The sequence below is a fragment of the Coenobita brevimanus genome, chromosome 38, assembly GCF_032717465.1.
Source record: "Coenobita brevimanus isolate Jiangsu-jjx chromosome 38, ASM3271746v2, whole genome shotgun sequence".
In the NCBI taxonomy this organism is placed as follows: domain Eukaryota; kingdom Metazoa; phylum Arthropoda; class Malacostraca; order Decapoda; family Coenobitidae; genus Coenobita; species Coenobita brevimanus.
In genome coordinates, this window is record NC_136991.1 from 51,060,430 (window position 1) to 51,080,520 (window position 20,091).

Here is a 20,091-nt window from a genome sequence, read left to right on the forward strand (position 1 = left end):
TGTTTTAACTGCAGATAGAAAATATTTAACTTCAGATACAAAATATTTAACCAGATGGAAAATTCTCAAGTACAGTTAAATAGCCGTATTGTTGCAGGAATAAAATCAGATAAGTCCTCGGGCTGAAGTTATTTTTTCCTCAGTATTTGGTTGCCATTTTATTACTAATTTTGTAGTCTTGTGTAGCTGTTTTAAGTTACAGTACTATGGCCTGTTTTGTATTTTTTCTTTTGCTGTTAAAATGGTTGTCTCATTATTTAGCAACTATTTTCTTATAGTTTACTTGTAGTTCTTTGTAGCTGTGTCATATTCTAGAGTACTGTAGCCTGTGTGTATTATTTTTTATATTTTCTTTTGCTCCTTGTCACTTGCACTCATACCTTATTTAGTTCACTTAATTTGGCTTAAGATTCTGGTGTCACTAGAAGGCTGAGTGCTTTTGCTATAATTAACATCAGCTCTTGTTTATTTAAGTTGAGTCTTATATTTTCTTTTGCTGCTTTATTTATAATGTTGTGTTCACAGTCTGCCAACTTTGTTTTGAAGTGATCTCACCCCACCTAACCCACACACTAACACCCCCTTGTCTGACGTCTACCTAATGCCCACCTTAATTATCCACACTCACCCTACCATACCATCCCACACTCACGCCCATTCCTCACTCCTGCCTCATTCCTGTTCCTCATCCTCACCCTGTATCTCACTCCTGTCCCTCATTTTTCACCCTCCGTCTCACTCCTGTGCCTCCCTCACTTTCAGTTCTCACCCTGTTCCTCATTTCTGTTCCTCATTCATACCATCATTCCTCACCCTCTACCTACCTCCTGCCCCTCCCTCATCCACTTCTGGCCCTCCCTCACCCCCATTCCTCACCAGTGTTTTCCCCCTCTCACTATCCTTTCCCACACTCACTCCCTCTTCCTCCCCCGACTCCCACTCACTCATCCACTCGCCTCCCGTTTCTCTCTCTCTCTCTCTCTCTCTCTCTCTCTCTCTCTCTCTCTCACACACACACACACACACACACACACACACACACACACACACACACACACACACACACACACACACACACACACACACACACACACACACACACACACACACACACACACACACACACACACACACACACACACACACACACACACACACACACACACACACACACACACACACACACACACACACACACACACACCATTCCCCCACCCACACAGGCTACCCACTTCCATCCACCTAGCCTGCGTTCCACTTCTCTCCACCCTTCACCTACTTCCCACTTCCACCCACTCACCTACCCACCTCCATCCACCAAGCCTGCGTTCCACTTCTTTCCGCCCTTCACCTGCGTCCCACTTCCACTTCCATCATCCACCTGCATCACACTTCCTTCCACCTGCATCGCACCCCCACTTCCACCTACCTACATTTCTCTTCAGCCACTCACATCCCACGTCCACCTCCACATCCTTCCACCTAGCCTGCATCCCACTCCACACCCCTCCACCCCCACTCACCTCCCGCTCGCCCCCCCCAGATAATGAGAGGAAGTGAAAGGGAGGTTGCATGGTGACTGGCGTGTGGTGATTGTGGTGAAGGTGGTGGTGGTGGTGATGGTGATGCCGAGACTTGTAGGGAGGATGGCCACATGCAAGTACCAGGCAGTGCCCCTTGTCCTGCTGTCACCAGGTATAGTGATTGAGTTGCGTACCAGGGATGTGGTGTTGGGGAGAGGGAGGCTTGTAAGGGAGTATATCACGCCACAACACAGCACAGCACATCATTTTACAGCACAGTATAGCATAGCATAGCACAGCACAGCGCAGTACAGAATACCACGCCACACCACACCACACTACAATACAACATAATACAATGCAGTAAGTTACAGTGCATCACACCACGCCACACTTACACCACATACCGCGAAAAGTTACACGCCACACACTAATCACCTAGCCAGGTTGCTTACTACACCACATGCATACAGCCAAAAGTCACGTACTTCTGTAAGTTCACGTATTTCATTGTATAAGATTATGTGTGTCTGTACTTCTCATGATTCACGTGCGTATATGATAGTTGAATTCACGTATTATTTACTGTAACTTCACGTGGATAGTCACAAAATTCACGTGCGTATTCTGCTGTAAAATCATGTGCGTGTTTCACAGTAAATTCACGTGCAAATTTTCACCTAGAAGAATTTACGGACGTGCATGCTCAGGAACCGATACAGCCACGTGCAGCTTTTCCTACGTGCAGTGCAGATTCACGTGGAACTAAATTACTCCGTGTTTAACTCCCTGAGACAGACGACGGCCCATTATTATTATTATTATTATTATTATTATTATTATTACAACAACAACAACAACAACAACAACAACAACAACTACTACTACTACTACTACTACTACTACTACTACTACTACTACTACTACTACTACTACTACAACCGCCAATTTTTGCAGGTAACATTTAATTTATCTGATGATTTATTTATTTACTAAACGGAGCCCTCTAGTAGTGAAGGTGCTAATAAAACAGTAACCCTTCCAGTTCGTAAAGTGTTATAAAACCTCCGCAATAAGGAAATATATCAAAGAAAACGTTGTTGTTGAAGCATGGAGTGCAGGAAGGAATGTGGGTTACGTATGTTATGGAATAGTGATGACAGCGTGCGCGTGAACATTAAACAGCACATCCATTGAGAGGTGATGATGGTGGTGGTAGTGACGATGGTGATGGTGATGACGATGATGATGGTGGTGGTGATGACGATGATGATGGTGGTGGTGGTGGTGGTGATGACGATGGTGGTGGTGGTGATGATGATGATGGTGGTGGTGATGACGATGGTGATGGTGGTGATGATGACGATGATGGTGGTGGTGGTAATGATGACGATGATGGTGGTAGTGGTAATAATAATAATAATAATAACAACAATAATAATAATAATAATAATAACAATAATAATAATAATAATGTACAAGTATATCTGTTAATCGATAAGGTAATGGCAATATTCTGGGGGGGGAAAAAATCTTCTGACCGGATGTATTTGTAGTAATAAACAGGTAATAATGAAAGCAATAAGACCGTGGGCGACATTAAAAATAACCGATATATGCGTGAAAATAAGAATAGTGCGATGGCGGAAAACGAAAAAAAAAAAAAACATTTAGTATAAGGATTACAGTATTAATTAAAGACAATGAAAAAAAACTGATAGCTACGTGAAAATAATAACAAAGATGAAGAGCGACAAAAAGATGTACGTGATAATAAATACCGTCTTTAATATTTACGTTTGTGTACCCTCATGAATGGCGTTACGTCATCTAAAAACCTCCAATTATCTCTTATGAACCGCACCTGTGGTAGAAGGCGTTAGGAAAAGTACACTGTGGTGGTTTGGCCATGTGGAGAGGATGGAGGGCGAGAGACTAACGAGGAGAGAGTATGTGAGTGAGGTGGAGGAGGGGGGTGGGAAGGGAAGGCCGAAGATGAGATGGTGGGATGGGGTGGAGAGGTATATGAATATGGTACTAGTCACGAAGAAGTGCTGTGGAAAGGATACAGGGCCGTAGTATGATCTTTCATGAGTTGTAACAGTATAGTGTCAATATAATACGGTGCTAGTCACGAAGAAGTGCTATGGAAAGGATGGAGGGGTGTAGTGTGGTCTTTGTCTGTCACTGGGCGACGTGAAATAAGGTGCAGAGGGACGAAAATCTGGGTCAGGTTAAGGTGAAAGAACTATGATTATGTCCCTGTGGAGAGGTGTGATTGAGTGCGGTGGGGGGAGGTGGGAGGATGAATATTTCTGTGTGTGTGTGTGTGTGTGTGTGTGTGTGTGTGTGTGTGTGTGTGTGTGTGTGTGTGTGTGTGGTAGCTCCGCCGCCCAGTTTATACCAGTGCCACCACATGAAGGCTCCCCCCTCTCTAGCACCGATCTTAGTGTAAATAAACCCGAATACGTAGGCATAACAGGGCGTAACAGTGTCCACATACCGCAGTGAAGTGTGAAGCCGTGTAATGTTTTGAACAAGCCTCCTCACTTTCCTTCCTGCCGTGCTGCTCAACCCCCTGAATTCTGACTTCGTAGAACTTTTTAATAAGCGATTTAGTTTGCGTTGTATTCCTTCATATTGCCGTATTCACGTTGGCATCAGAAGGCCTCCTAGCACTTTTTCCGAAGCGATTTATTTTGCATAGTACAACTTGATAATTTTGTAATGTTTATGCTTTTCCAAATTTGACATAATTTTTGTCAGTAACATACATGATGTGAAGGTAAAATAAATCGCTTAAGAATTAGTGTTGCGAACGCTTCCTGTATACCTTTGTAAATTTGGCATAGTTTGCTTTAGTAACACATGAAGGGATATTAAGATATGTTAGGCAATATCAGTCACAGAAAAAATAGTGTTTGGAAAGTTCTGAAGCCTATACTCTTTTCACTTTAACTTGGCGTAAATTAGCCGTCTCCTTCTTGAATGCTTAGTTGAGCGGTTAACACAGGAATATGGTACTAGTCACGAAGAAGTGCTACAGAAAGAGTGTCGGGTCCAAGTATTGTCTGATTCTGCCATTGAGGTGGGAGAAACATGCTATAAAAAAAAAAGCGAAAACTTTATCTTGAATGCATAGGTATAAGAGATTAACACAAGAATATGGTGCTAGTCACGAAAAAGTGCTATAGAAAGGATGTAAGGTTAAAATATTGTCTGATTCTGCCACTGAACTACGAGGAACGTGCTGCAAAAAGACGAAATTTTGTCATCTCGTCTTTAATGCGTAGCTGTTAGAAGAAATTAACAGAAAAAATATGATGCTAGTCACGAAGAAGTGCATTAGAAAGGATGTGGGGTCGAAGCATCGTATGATTCTGCCATTGATGTACGAGAAACATTCTGCAAAAAGACGAAATTTTCCGCCAAGTCAAGGTGAATGATCTATAGGAGAATGTCACCCGCTGTCAACGCACTGGCTGCTCCCCTCTCGTCACACAGTCGAGCAGAAAATTACCCACGTCTCCGGTTAGGGGAGTGCGCAACAATTCCCTGTGTCGAATTATTGCATCGGATCCAAGTACCATATGACGAGAGAGAAAGAGAGAGAGAGAGAGAGAGAGATGAAACAGATCATAACTACACCCTATTTCCTTCGTTTCCAAGCTATTCGAAGATGCATTAGTAGATAATTCACTTCAGCTCCGAATGTGTTTTAATCGCGTATGGTCCAGGTGATAAGCTCGGAAGAAATTTTGTATATATAGGTACTGCAAATGAAGAAGGAAATCATAATTATGCCGTCTTTCCTTAATTTTCAAGATATTCGGTGATACATTAGCAGGAAATTAACTCCAAATCCATGTGTGTTTTAATTGTATCTGATTAATGTGCCTTATAGCCCAAGTACAAAGACATTTCTTGTTGAAACTGAAATATAAACTGTAGAAGCAATAGTTGCGACTTTCCTTCAAGATATCCGGTGGTACATTAGCATAGACTTCACCCCAGTTTCGTATTTCTTATAACCCAGTCTGATCGAAACGCCGTCAAATCACAGAAGACAAGAAAGAAGTGAAATATAAAGAAAGAAGTAATCATTATTTCTATCCCTCTGAGTATGAGTGCACACTATTATGTGGGATGAAAGTTAAATACATGCAACGGTAATTTTCGAAGCGTGTGATGACATAGAACGTGTTTGAATTTTATGTATCGATGCTGACTACAGTTTGTAATGTGGGATGCAGGCTATGGACAGTGAATCAAATAAGCATTGGCATCCTTACTGCACGTATCTTTCTGAAACATAGAGGAAGTATTGTGGTAAATGGGACACCTTGTGATTGTACATGCTGATAGTGTCCTTGGTAATTATTAGGACTCTAAATTGCATAAAACTTCATATATTGGATGCTGTATTTTCTGTGGCATCGGGTTAAAAGATTCTTATGTGTCTGCAGAATTCGGTCATTTCCACATCCATCGGCCTCAGGGGTGCAGTACTTTCGTGATGGACTGTGCATGTAACGAGAGAACATGGCCGGCTTTTTTTTTGTATCGTTACTGACTACATGCAGCAATGTGGGATGCTGGTTGATGCGTCTGACAATTGGTTACAGGTGTTCCATAAGCGATTGTTGAAAATGAATGGCCCCCTCACGCAATTTGCTAAGTCTTGATAATACGTGTGGTGTTGCTAATGTGTACAGTAGCTTATTTTATGCTGATGATCATTGGCCTCTGTGTGCTGTGTGGTCATGATAGTGTTGCGTTTGTTATGTGGTAGTATTTGTGTGTGTATGTGTAATAAGTGGTGTGATGTTAGTATTGTGGGTGAGTGTGGTGTGGTATGTGGTGCGTGACTGTGGTTTATTGTGGTGATGTCAGTGTATTGAGTGGTGTGATGGTCGTGTGGTGAATGGATGTTATGCCGCTTCCCAATCGGTGCAGGTATCGTCCATGGTGATAAGTGCTTTGCAAGTCCACTGTGATTGGGGTGATGTATGCTGTTGTTGACCTGGATCCAAGTGCATAACAACACAACCACCACCACCACCCCACCACACCCCACACCCCCCACCACCACCCCCCACACCCCACACCCCCCCACCACATCCCACACACACCCACCATCACCCAGCCACACCCCACACACCTCCACCACCACCCCACCACACTAATAACTCTTCAAAACACCCAGTACCATTACCACACCAACACCATAGCACCCTACCCCCTTCTATAACACCACCATTATCACAACACCACCATAACACAAAACTTCACCCCACCCTACCCCATTTCACCCCACCACTACAACATTACACCCCACCCCACCCCACCCCACCACACCACCACAACACATCCCTGCACCCCACCCCACCCCACCAGCGTTACCTTCAGTTTATATAACGTAGCCTTCGATTACCGATGCTTGCGTTCTTGGCCTGATGTGTTTGGAAGCGTTACTGCTGTGTGTGTGTGTGTGTGTGTGTGTGTGTGTGTGTGTGTGTGTGTGTTTGAGAGAGAGAGAGAGAGAGAGAGAGAGAGAGAGAGAGAGAGAGAGAGAGAGAGAGAGAGAGAGAGATGGAGAGAGAGAATGTTCACCTTCCACTATTTTCTTTCCCAGTTGACAGCATTTAAAAAATTCATATTAATATTTTTTTGCACATAAATTAACTTTCACTTTTTGGCTGAAATGATTATCTTTTAATTTAATCTTTTAATTAGCTTTACTGATAAAATAATTTGTTTTGGTTATTATCTTTGGCTTTATTTACTGTTTTGGTTAGCCCTGTTGAGTTATTGGTTACCTTGTCATTATTATTATTATTATTATTATTATTATTATTATTTTTATTATTACTACTACTACTACTACTATCACAATTACTACTGCTGCTACTACTACTACTACTACTATCACAGTTACTACTGTTGCTACTACTACTACTACTACTATCACAATTACTACTGCTGCTACAACAACTGCTGCCACTACTACTACTACTATCACAATTTCTGCTGCTGCTGCCACTACTACTGCTACTACTACTACTGCTTCTACTACTACTGCGAAAAATAATGATGATGATGATGATGATGATGATGACGACGACGTTACAAAAGCAATCATTACGTATATTCACCTTTCTTCTCTTTGCAGGTGAGTGTGTTGATGATATGTATGTGCGTCCAGATCCCACCGACCCCAACGGCTGCCAGGTAAGGCGGAGGTCATTACATTCTCCACAGGTGTCTCGTGCACTTTTATAATTGGGTTGAAGTCTGGGGGTTGGTTGGATTTATTTTCTCAGGTAACGCCAATCAAGAGGTAATTACAGGTATACGTAGGTCATTAGTAGTGTGAGGAAACTAACACGATTCCCAGGTAGGTGTTGTTATTATTATTATTATTATTATTATTATTATTATTATTATTGTTATTGCCGTTGTTATTATTGTTATTAATTATTATGCAAGTTGTAAAGGATATTATCTAACAAATGCTGACGCGTGTGTAGGAAGTTGTTATAGCCAAAATGAATGGAAAAATACATAGATAACTAACTCACTAACTACCTAAAATAAATAAATGATAGGTAACACGAAGAAAGAAAAACAAGAAATGATTGGGAACTTATCACTACATCGAGCACACACAGATGTACTCAGGGGAGAGAGAGAGAGAGAGAGAGAGAGAGAGAGAGAGAGAGAGAGAGAGAGAGAGAGAGAGAGACGGGGGGGGGAGTCAAGGAAGCGATTATCACCGAACCGAACACCTTCCCCATGTGTAATGCATCAACACACACACACACACACACACACACACACACACACACACACACACACACACACACACACACACACACACACAGCAAAAGCCAGTCTCTCTCATGCCACGGGTGAAGCGATACTCTAGTTTACCTCTGAGATGGAGTGAAGTCACAGCCTCTTACTCCCCACCGTTACCACAAGCGATTCTTTCCATTTCCGTCACGTAGTTGAAGGGAAGTAACAGTCTCAATTACCTCTGTTATAAGCGATTAATTTCTCCTTACCTCCGAGTTGAAATAGAGTGTTTTTTTCTCGTAATTTCCTAGTGTTAGTAGCGATTTATGCCAGTATGTGTCCTGGTGGTGATAATATGCCGTAATAATCCCTCTCTGGCCGGTGTATAAAGGCTAAGTTCATTTTATCACACGGATCATATGGGTTAAGAATCCCACTTGACACTCGTATAAGGGATTCACTCTCCTTGCGTCCCCAGTTGAGAGAGAATCATACACTGTCTCTGGCCACTGGTTGAAGGAATACGGTTGAAATGGAGGAATAATCACTCACACCTCACTGTTATTGTAAGCAAGTGACTCCATCCTGAATCCAGGTTAAAATGGAGTAGGAACAGGAGCAGTGATGGTTCGTGGATGTCCAGGTAAGAGAGAGAGAGAGAGAGAGAGAGAGAGAGAGAGAGAGAGTTATCCTGAACAATATGCATGGAAAACTATCACCATAACAACGTAAACGGTATATATAAACATTAGGTGGGTGTTAGACAGGTATTGCTTTAAGTTCTCGCTGGCAGAGAATAAGAGACTGACTAGGAGAGTGAATGTAAGGTGGAGGGGGGAGGGGGGAGGGAGGCCAAGGATGAGATGGAAGGGGGAGGGGAGGGGGAGACCGAGAATGAGATGGAGGGGGGGAGGGGAGGGGGAGACTAAGGGTGTGATGGAGGGGTGGGGTTGAGAGTGTATGTGAGTGAGGTGGGAGGGGAGAAGGAGACCTAGAATGAATTGGAGGGATTGGATGATGAGGTGTGTGAGAGAGGTTGGTGAATTCAATGATGTAGTGGTGAGGCTGACTTCTTCCTATTTATATTAACTATCAGAAAAATTGCCTTCATTTCATCGTGGATATTAAGTTATAGCAAGAGATTAATTGGTAGAATATGGCGCTAGTCACAAAGAAGTGTTGTGGGAAGGATGTTGAGCCGTAGTATTGTCTTATCGTGCCACTGAGCTACGTGAATTAAGCTGCAAGAGGACAGAAAGTTGGGCCAAGTTAAGATGTTAAGAGTATAGTAACCAAGGAGACTCATTCATACTGCATAACCAAGGCTCATTGAATTTCAGGTAACCATGATTTAGTTTTGAAGGTGTGAGGGTTGCCCAGTTCTGTCAGGTGAAGACAGTGTATAGTTACGACGTCGGAGTCAAGGGGTAATGATTCGTGTCTCATTCCAGTCATTACCACTCATTGCCACTCATCACCACGCACGGCATCCCACTCACAGCCCCCCCCTCACCAGACCATCGTCATCTCCAGCAGTCAACACCCTCATCATCACCAGGATTCACACTACTTGGTTTGTTTTCATCCGAGGGAACTGGGCCACTCCCCTTGAATATATACTAAGTCGTGGTGATATCCTGTGTCTCATTTCATTGGCCCCATTACCTTCATCACCGCTCATTATCACCACCACCGGGTCTCACAGTCCTCTCACTAACCCATCCTTGCCCCCAGCAGTCATCACCCTCATCTCACAGGAGTCACTCTAGGATCCAAAAGAATTATCTGACTATACGCGTACATTTATCTGTCTGTCTGTGTGCCTGTGCGGTTGTCTTGCTGGCTGTCTCATCTACATTTATCTGTCTGTGCGTCTGTCTGGCTGTCTGTCTCTTTCTGTTTATCTATCATGTAAGGGATGGCCACAGACAAATCGCCTCCATATCGCCCTGCCCTCTGCCATCAGGCTGCTTTCTCTCCAGCTCACACCTCTCTTAATATACCTCTCCACCTCATCCTCGATCTCTCTCTCCCCCTTCCCCCATCCACCTCAATCAGTTACGCTCTCCTAGTCAGTCTTTCATTCCACATCCCCCCCACATGGCCAGAGGTAAAGAGTGTGGTATTTATATAAAGCTGCGCGGTTTCCAAGTATTATAATTATGTTGAAATGATCAGACGGGGCAGTAAATATTATATCAGAGTTTAAGCGCGAATATTGTAGGGAGAGAGAGAGAGAGAGAGAGAGGGGGGGGGGGGCTCATCAAACGTGTTACTCCCGAGCCGTGGGGAAGCTCAAGTGCCGATGGTAACGAATTTATTCACTTCTCTGTCTTTTCCTTCATTGGGTTGTTGTTCCTGTGGTGATATATTGTACATTTGGTGTGGGAGAGGGACGCCTTCATGTGCTGGCACCGATATGACCCGGCGGTGGAATTGACGGGTTGTACAAACGTCCCTCAGTCCCCTCCCTATCCCCCGAAGAAAGGACGGCGTGGGGAGGGTGGGACTGCATGTGTAGGGTAACTTCAGCCTGCAGTCCACAGGGTTCACGTTGAGAGTAGCTTGGGATTGCAAATAATAACTTCTGGTACTCGATCTTTTCCTTCTGTTGAGCTTTGTTATTTTATTATTATTATTATTATTATTATTATTGTTATTCATCATCATCATCATCATCATTATTATTATTATTATTATTATTATTATTTATTATTATTATTATTATTGGCTTGAGAGGTAACGACACGACGTTCCATTGCGGGACAGACTGTATGTGCCAGATATACTTGTGTAGGGAAGGACGTGTGTATCGTGGTATATCTAATTCAAAAGGAACATGTGTGAATGCTACGAAAATTAACATAGACGTGGCGATTAGACAGTGAGGGCGATGTACAGGGTGGGGGACTATACTCTTTTTGCTCCAACCTGCCCTAAGACTGCCATCTCTCCCATTTGAATGCTGGGTTGTTACGAGGGATTACCACGAGAATATGATGCTAGTCACGAAGAAGTGCTAGGTCAGTGATGCAGAGCCGCAGTGTTGTCTTAGTCTGCGATTGGGCTGCGTAAAAAAATCTGGGCCAAGTTAAGATGAAAGGAGTAAAGGAAACATTGAGAGGATATTACGAGAGACAGGACTATTAAAGATGTGGATGGGCGAGCCTTTTCACCCACTTGCGGGACCTGGATGTAACGTCGACTGTGCAGGGTTGTATTCTAGGGGAAGATTATGGCTTTGAAGAAATTGGTCATCTTCCTTAATGACCCACGATAGGCAGTCGGTTGAGGAAGCTCCCTAGCACCTCCTCCTAAGCGGTTTATTTTGCTTATCACACCCTGCTGTCCTCTTCTGCGTTATATCAACCTTTCTAATATCACCATACTCAACGTGAATAATGCCAAAAAATTACCCACCGTTTCCAAAAATAAATCGCGAAGGAATAGGTGTTAGGGAGCTACGTAAAGCGACGAGAATACGTGGCTGAATCGTTGTCTTGGGTTAGATTAGGATGACAAGAGGGACAGGCTTGTCAGAGTGGGTAAAGGTGCACTAAAATTCAGACACAGTTTTAGAGACGACTGATAGAATTAACTAGATCAGGAAAGAGGGAGGGAGGGAGAGAATGGATGAAGAGGGAGGGAGGAAGAATGGATGAAGAGGGATGGAGGGAGGGAGGGAAGGAGAATGGATGAAGAGAGAGGGAGGGAGGGAGAATGGATGAAGAGGGAGGGAGGGAGAATGGATGAAGAGGGAGGGAGGGAGGGAGAATGGATGAAGAGGGAGGGAGGGAGGGAGAATGGATGGAGAGAGAGGGAGGGAGGGAGAATAGATGAAGAGCGAGGGAGGGAGGGAGGAAAGGTGGGGTCAGGTGAGATAGGAGGGATCGATGGATTGGGAGGGGATAGGTGAGGCCTGAGGGAGGGAGGGAGGGAGGGAGGGCGTAGGTGAGGAGGGGAGGGAGACAGGGAGTAAATGAATGAGCAGGGAAGGGTTAGGTGGAGTGAGAGGGATTAGGTGAGGGAGGGAAGGAGTAGATTAGGAAGGAGTCGATGGATTGGGGAGGAGGGAATACGTGAGGAGGGAGAAAGGGAGGGAAGAGAAGGAGGGAGGGGTTAGGTTAGGTGGGAGGGATCGATGGAGGGAGTAGCCTAGGTGATGAGGGAGGGAGGAGACAGGTGTGGAGGAGGGAGGGAGGGAGGAAACAGGTGAGAAGGAGGGAGGGAGTCGATGGATTGGGAGGGAAGGGGGGATTAGAAAGGAGTAGATGAAAGATAGAGGGATAGGGAGGGACTAGATGAGGAAGGAGCGGTCAGTGGATGAAGAGGTGGGTAATTTGAGTAGGAAAATGATAGTCTTTACCCCTGTTCTCTAGATACTTGACTTAAATGAATAAAATCGTTTGTTTTTTTATCGTGAGCCGAATGCTATACTACGTTCATCATGTCTAAACTATTCAGATATTTTTATTATTATTATTATTATTATTATTTTTATTGTTGTAGCCGCTGCTGCTGCTGTCATCATCATTATTGGTATTATTATTGTTATTATTATTATTATTATTATTATTATTATTGGTATTATTATTATTATTGTTTCGCTCATCTGAACGAAAGAATATGGTGTTGCCCTTTAAAACAATATCAAGGTGTTCATAACAGCGAAGAGCTTTGAATGAAAGGAGAGAGAGAGAGAGAGAGAGAGAGAGAGAGAGAGAGAGAGAGAGAGAGAGAGTGAGAGTGAGTGAGGTAAAAAAAAAAGCAGGAAAGAATTGTGGCGGGAAAAATGTAGGAGAGGAAATTAGAGTATTGGAAAAACAGAGGAAATGGTAATGACACACACACACACACACACACACACACACACACACACACACACACACACACACACACACACACAAAGAGAGAGAGAGAGAGAGAGAGTAAGGGCAGAGGAAGTGAGTAAACGTGGCAGGAGAGAGTAAAGAGAGGCAGGGGCGATTCGAGAGAGGGAGAGAGCGAGCGAGAGAGAGAGGAGAGGAGAGCATCAGAGAGAATCCCAGCATCAGTGTTGAATAGGGGTGCGAGAGGAGAGGTAGCGGTCTTTCCCTTCTTATCTCAGTATATCCATTTTCCCCTCCATTTCCTGGATTCGGTGCAGGAAGGAAGGGAGGGATGGAAGGAGGAAGGAAGGGAGGGAAGGAGGCGAGTGATAAAAAAGTGTGGGCGACGCGGATGGGGTGTGAAAAACTGCTAGATATATTAACATCCATCTTTGCCCTACCCTGTTTGGTCTGTCTCTCCATCGTATGCTGAAAGAGGAGGTGGAGGAAAGGAGGAAACTCTAGGAAAGGAGGGAGGGGAAGAGGAAAGAGAGGTTAGAGAGGACGCAGGAACTGAAATACGAAAATCACCAATCGTCCATCTTTGAGCTGCCGTGCTTGCCCAATATCACCATCTTCGCTTGCGAGAGGAGGTGGAGGAAAGAAGGAAACAGTGAAAAGAGGAGAAAAGAGAAGGAAGAAAGAGGAAAGATGGTATTAAATAACTAGCCCAGTACCGTTGACCATTACTCTCTCCGTTTTGCTCTCTACCTTCTGCTTGAGCTTGTGAGAGAGGTAGACGAAGCAAGGAAACAGTAGAGAAAAAAAAGAGAACTAGGAGAAAAGCGACTAAAGAGAGGGGAAAGAGGAAAAAAGAGAGAGAATGGAGGGAGGTAGAGCTGGCACCTCAGGCTCCACCCATCAATATTTCCCTTCCTCCCTAGAAAAGAAGAAGATCAAGAAATTTAACACAGCATATTTAAGTGATTTAGTTTCTCACCTTTACATGGCTCAGGTTGTCATTAAAGTGCTATAATTCTTTCACCTTTACATGGCTCATATTGTCATTAAAGAGCTACAGTTCTTTCACCTTTACATGGCTCAGGTTCTCCTTATAGTGCTATTGTTGGTTCACCTTAACTTGACCCAGATTTTCGCCTTTTTGTGGCCCATTTCACGTAGCTCACTGGTAGAAAAAGGCAGGGCTACGGCTGTGCATCCTTTCCATAGCACTTTTTCGTGACCAGCATCATATTCTATAGTCGTTTTACCTTAACTTGGCCCAGATTTTCGTTTTTTTGTATAGCTTGGTGGCAGAGGAAATGTTGTGATTCTTTCCTATCCATAGCACTTCTTCGCGACTAGCACTATATTCTAGTGTTAATCAGTTGTTACGACTCAGCATTCAAGATGGAGAGTGCAATTTAGGCCAAGTTAGAGTAAAAGGAGTATAAGCACCTTTTCCTTAACCATTTATTATGCATACTGTCTCACTATGTTTATTTATGCTCATGATTTTTTTTTCCTGTATACTAATAGCATAAAATAACATAAGAGTCAGTCTTAACATATCAAGAATGAATCGCTAAGGCGGTGGGATCACGGAGCATCCTTCACCTACTTGTAAAGGTAATAGAAGTACTGCATTTGCGCTTACTTCTCCAGAAATTGCCATCTCTCCATCAAGAGTGCTAAGTTGCAATGCTAACTTGATACTAGAATATGATGCTGGTCACGAAGAAGTGCTTTGAAGAATGTAGAGCCATAGCATTGTCTTTTTGTGCCTCTGAGCTACGTGAAATAAGCTGCAAAAGGACGAAAATCTGGGCTAAGTCAAGGTGAAAGAGTGTAGTTTGAGAGAGCGCGCATCTACGAGTGTAACCTTTAATTATTGACGGAGACCTTGACATAAAGGCTTGTGGTAGAGGATGTGTGCTTACTGGAGAGCCTTGAGAGAATGCGAGGTGTGTGGTGTGGTGGTGGTGATGAAACAAGATGGTGATGGTGGTGGTGGTGGTGGTGGTGGTGGTGGTTTTCCAAGCATCACTTTTAATATCGTCTTCATATTATTGACGACCTGGACATAGGCTTGTGGTGAAGGACGTGTGCGTAGAAGAGCCTTGAGAGAAATGCGGGTTGGTGATGGTGGTGATAATGACTGTGGTGGGAATGATGATGATGACGATGATGTGTGCTTACGGAGGAGACTTGTGGGCAATGCGAATGTGGTGGGAGTAGTGTGATGATGGTGATGATGATGATGTGATTCCCCAAACGTCACTCTCAGAATTGATTTCTTCCTTGCTGGCAACACGCTCACCAGAGGAGGAAAAAGGGAGAAGGGTGACATCATCATCATCATCGTCATCGTCATCATCATCATCATCATCATCATCATCATCATCATCATCATCATCATCATCATCATCGTCGTCGTCATCATCATCAATTGGGAAAATACAGCTGGAGGAGAATTTTTAGCCGAGCACTTGGTGAATGGGGTCATACATCCATTCACTCGTCATTCAACCCTTGGATACATTATTGAGAGAGAGAGAGAGAGAGAGAGAGAGAGAGAGAGAGAGAGAGAGAGAGAGAGAGAGAGAGAGAGAGAGAGAGGGCTGAATATTTAACAACATGAATCATAAACTCAGACGAATGAATATGAAACAAGATAACTGATAAACCAAGAGTTATTTTTTGTTGGTAATATTTGTTTTCCATATCTTTTGTGTGTGTGTGTGTGTGTGTGTGTAACCCCCCTAGTGTGGTTACGTCCTCTTTCTTTCGTTTTCTTTCTGGAGATGGGAAGAATAAAACAAGAAATGCGTCTTAGGGTTGAAGTGGTTTAATAACAGTAATAATAAAATTCCAGTGTGTCCATTTCCTTTTCTAAAGCTGCAGGTAACTTTGTAATTATTAACTCCTTCATGTTCCCCCTTCAAGGAATTAATTGGAACCGTTGCTTTGATCTTTTAGTGCCGTTCCGTGAGGTAGGGTATCGTTTTTCACTTTCTTTTGAGGTGGGTAATCAGTCACCTCATAAAAAATTTGCACCTGCACCGACCTGACGTGACCGTAAAAGATCCGCCTTACCTATGCGTTATTGATGGCTTGGGTCATTGGCATACCTCACCTTTCACCCCCCATCCCACCCACTCGCAGTACTTCCACCCATTGTCCTTTCACTACCTGTCCTTTCATCCCACCCCACTCCCTGTACTTCCACCCATTGCCCTTCCGCTACCTGTCCTTCCACTCCCTCTCTGTCCCCTCCCTCCTCTCTCTCCCTCTCTTACCCCTCCTTCCCCCTCCCTCGCTGTCTCCTCCTTCTTTCCCCTCCCTGTCTTGCCCTCTCTCTTTCCAGCCTCTTATATCGTCTTAACGTCATCACAAAACCACCTAACAGTACCACACTACCAACCAACATCCAACCACACTACCATCCCGATTCTCCACCACACTGCCATCCTAATTCTTTACCACATTGTCAACTAACACCCTACCACACTGCCAATCTCATTCTCTGCCACACTGCCAACCAACATCGTACCACAACTGCCAATCTAATTCTCTTCCACACTACCAGCCTGACATTCCACCACCATCCCATCCTACCACAGTACCACACTAACCTCCTACCTCCCTACCACACTACCATACTACCACCCTGCCACATTATCCCATTTCCATACTCCCACCAGAACATCCTGCCACATCGCCACACTACACATTACCACTCTCATACTCTACTACAGTGCCACCCTGCCACACACTACCACTACAACTCTGCCGTCCTACCACACTGCCACAACTCTACCACATTGCACGACCCTATCATATTACCACTTTCCTTCAACCCAAGAGCCCCTTTACCACCCTAACACTTACCACTACACTACACAACACTACACTACACTACACTACACTACACTACACTACACTACCTCTTCAATACAATACACTGCGCTACAGTACAACACTACATTACACGGCACTGCATTGCAACAGTACACTGCATTACGCTACATTACACTACATAACTACACTACAATGCATTACACTACACTGCATGATTATCCACCCCTGCTGTGTATCTCCCAGTTATCATACACACTACCACAGTACATCCTACCACACTGCTACCACACCACTACCACGGTACATCCTTCCACACTGCTGCCACACCATACCTCTGCTTCCTGCTGCCACACAACTACTTCAGTTTCATCACTACCTGTAGCCACGTGAGTCATACACACCACCACCACCAGCCTTCTACCACAACTACCACTGCCCCCTACTACCACAACTACCACTGCCCCCTACTACCACAACTACCACTGCCCCCAACTACCACAACAACCACTGCCCCCAACTACCACAACAACCACTGCCCCCAACTACCACAACAACCACTGCCCCCTACTACCACAACTACCACTGCCCCCTAGTACCACAACTACCACTGCCCCCTGCTACCACAACAACCACTGCTCCCTACTACCAGAACTGCCACTGCTTCCTACTACCGCAGCTTCCACTGCTCGCTACTGCCACACTAGCCGAATACCACCACCACCACCACCAAACTACCATCCTTAAGGTACTACCTCACAAACACCACTATTCCCTATTAACACCACCACCACCACACCACACATCCACACGGATGCAGTCACACAACTACCACACACTGCTTCCTACTCCCACAATAGAAGAACACCACCACCACCACCACCGTCTTATCCTACCACACAACTCCCCAAAAAACACCACAAGAACACCCACACCTACCCTGCCATATACCAACCACACAACAAATACCACTGCTTCCCACGCCCACACTAGCAGCACACCACCACCACCACCACCACCACCATCAAGATATGGATTGGTCGGCGTCCCTCCCCCCAAATGCCAAACACACACACAAACACACACACACACACGCTGCCTCAACCCCTGTCGCCTCGCCTCCCCTCCGCCGACCATAATAACACTTCAGAAGGGTATTATTTTATCGGTGTTTCGTTTCCGGTATAAAATGGTGATAGAACGTGTTTTATGAAGGGTCTGGAGTGTTATGTCCCCTGTGTTATGTCGTCTTGTGTTATTCTAGTGTTAAACCTTAAGTCTATTGTTCTCCTGCCGTAATAACACACAACCCTACTTCAGAACAGTCCTGCTTTATCAGTGATTTGTTTCCGGTCGTCAAGAGTGGTAGGGCGTATGTTGTGAAAGTCCTGCCTTGTTAAATACCATGTGGTGTGTCGTCTAGAATTGCGCCTGTGTCATACCTCATGTCGCGAAATAGTGTCATATACTGCTGAAGGCCTACATGCAGCGCCATATAGAATTGTGCCAGTGTCATACCCCGTCTGGTACTTCTGTCATACCTCAGTGTTGTGTCAGAGAGTGTCCTATCTTTTTCGTTTTCTGTCATAAGAAGTGATATCTCTCGGGCTTTGAAGTCGTGCAGTGCCATACTACATTCCTGCGTTGTGTCAGCTTCATACCTCGTTTACTGTCACTTGCCATACCCCGTTTTGTCATACAGTGCTTGATATCGTGGAGTTGGGTGTCATATTGCCGTTATGGAGTCTTACAGTGTCATATACACCGTGTTCTGGCAGTCATACTTCGTCTGCTATAGTGCCCCTTGTTATACCACATGTTGCGTCGTAAAGTGTCGTGCAAATACTTATTACTGTGCCGTTGGGTGTCATATCCTGTGCTATGAAATTCGTGTCAGTGTCATATTGCCAGTAGTGCCTGGGAAGCCTTAACGTTATATCCGGTGTTGTGCCATAGGAAATATTCTGTGTTATGCCGTGAGTGCCACTGTCATACCCCGTGTTGTTCCATCCGTAGTGTCACTGTCAAACCCTGTGTTGTGTCATGAGTGGTATTTTAATCTTGTGCCAGCTAGTGTCAGTGTCAAACCCCCTGTTGTGCCACTGTTGTCATTGTTAAACATCCTCGTGTGTCATCTAGTGCTACTGTCATCTCTGGTGTGGGTTTTACAGGGCAATGCGTATATCTCAGTCAGTGCTCTAGGTATTCGAAACGATGGTCATCACTGCTCCCTGCCACATGTGTCAAGTGTCATGTGTCGCCTCGATCGTTGAGCCTCGTATTGTGCCCTCTAGTGCCATTGTCATACCCAGTGTTGTGCCATGAATTCATATCCAGTGTTATATGAAGTGTGGAATCTTCGTGTTATGCCGTGATGATGTGCCTTGGTCAGTCCCGTATGCTGTTTAGTGCCATACAGTACCATGTCAGTAGTGTATTGTGACAAGCCTTGTGTTGTATCGTGTAGCAGCGGCATACGTAACATATTTGTCATATTATAGTGTTGTGTCTGGTCTTCAGCCATATATATCATGTATTATTTACTGTGTAATGCTGTTATTTGTCCAGAGCGGCTCAGGTATAAACCATAGAGGACAGAGCCAAGCAGCATACTATTTCGAGGACAGAGCCAAGCAGCGTACTATTTCGAGGACAGAGCCAAGCAGCATACTATTTCGAGGACAGAGCCAAGCAGCATACTATTTCATGTACCACTCTACCCCTCTACGTTGCAGTACCACTTATTCTTTATAGTCGTGTACTGACGGGAGAACCTTTGCTGTCAGAAACATAAATTGCCATCCATCTTGCCCTTTTTGTGGGAGTCAGTGGGCTGGTAGTGTACTCTCTTGCCGTACATCGATCAGAACTTTTCTTAGTTTGGTGTGGCCATTTGTCGTAGTTCACCCATCTCAGTGTTATGCTATACCGCCTGCTGTTCAGTGTCTTCACATATTTCAATTGGCCACACCGTTTTTTTTTTTTCTTAGCGTTATTAACAGAGAGAGAGAGAGAGAGAGAGAGAGAGAGAGAGAGAGAGAGAGAGAGAGAGAGACTGGCAGCTGCTCCCTGAACCCGTAGTATACTTGGTCTAAACACGACAG

At 44.4% G+C, this 20,091-nt stretch overlaps 1 protein-coding gene across 1 annotated transcript in view; it reads left to right on the top strand.

The window, feature by feature from the left end:
* The window catches only part of LOC145396599 (uncharacterized), a 40,324-nt gene extending 21,064 nt beyond the window's left edge, over nucleotides 1-19,260 (top strand). The window contains exons 4-5 of the mRNA XM_080269973.1: nucleotides 7,696-7,754; nucleotides 19,159-19,260. Of these exons, the coding sequence (XP_080126099.1) occupies nucleotides 7,696-7,754; nucleotides 19,159-19,260 (161 nt within the window). The remainder of the gene's footprint in view (nucleotides 1-7,695; nucleotides 7,755-19,158) is intronic.
* Nucleotides 19,261-20,091: the final 831 nt, after the last annotated feature.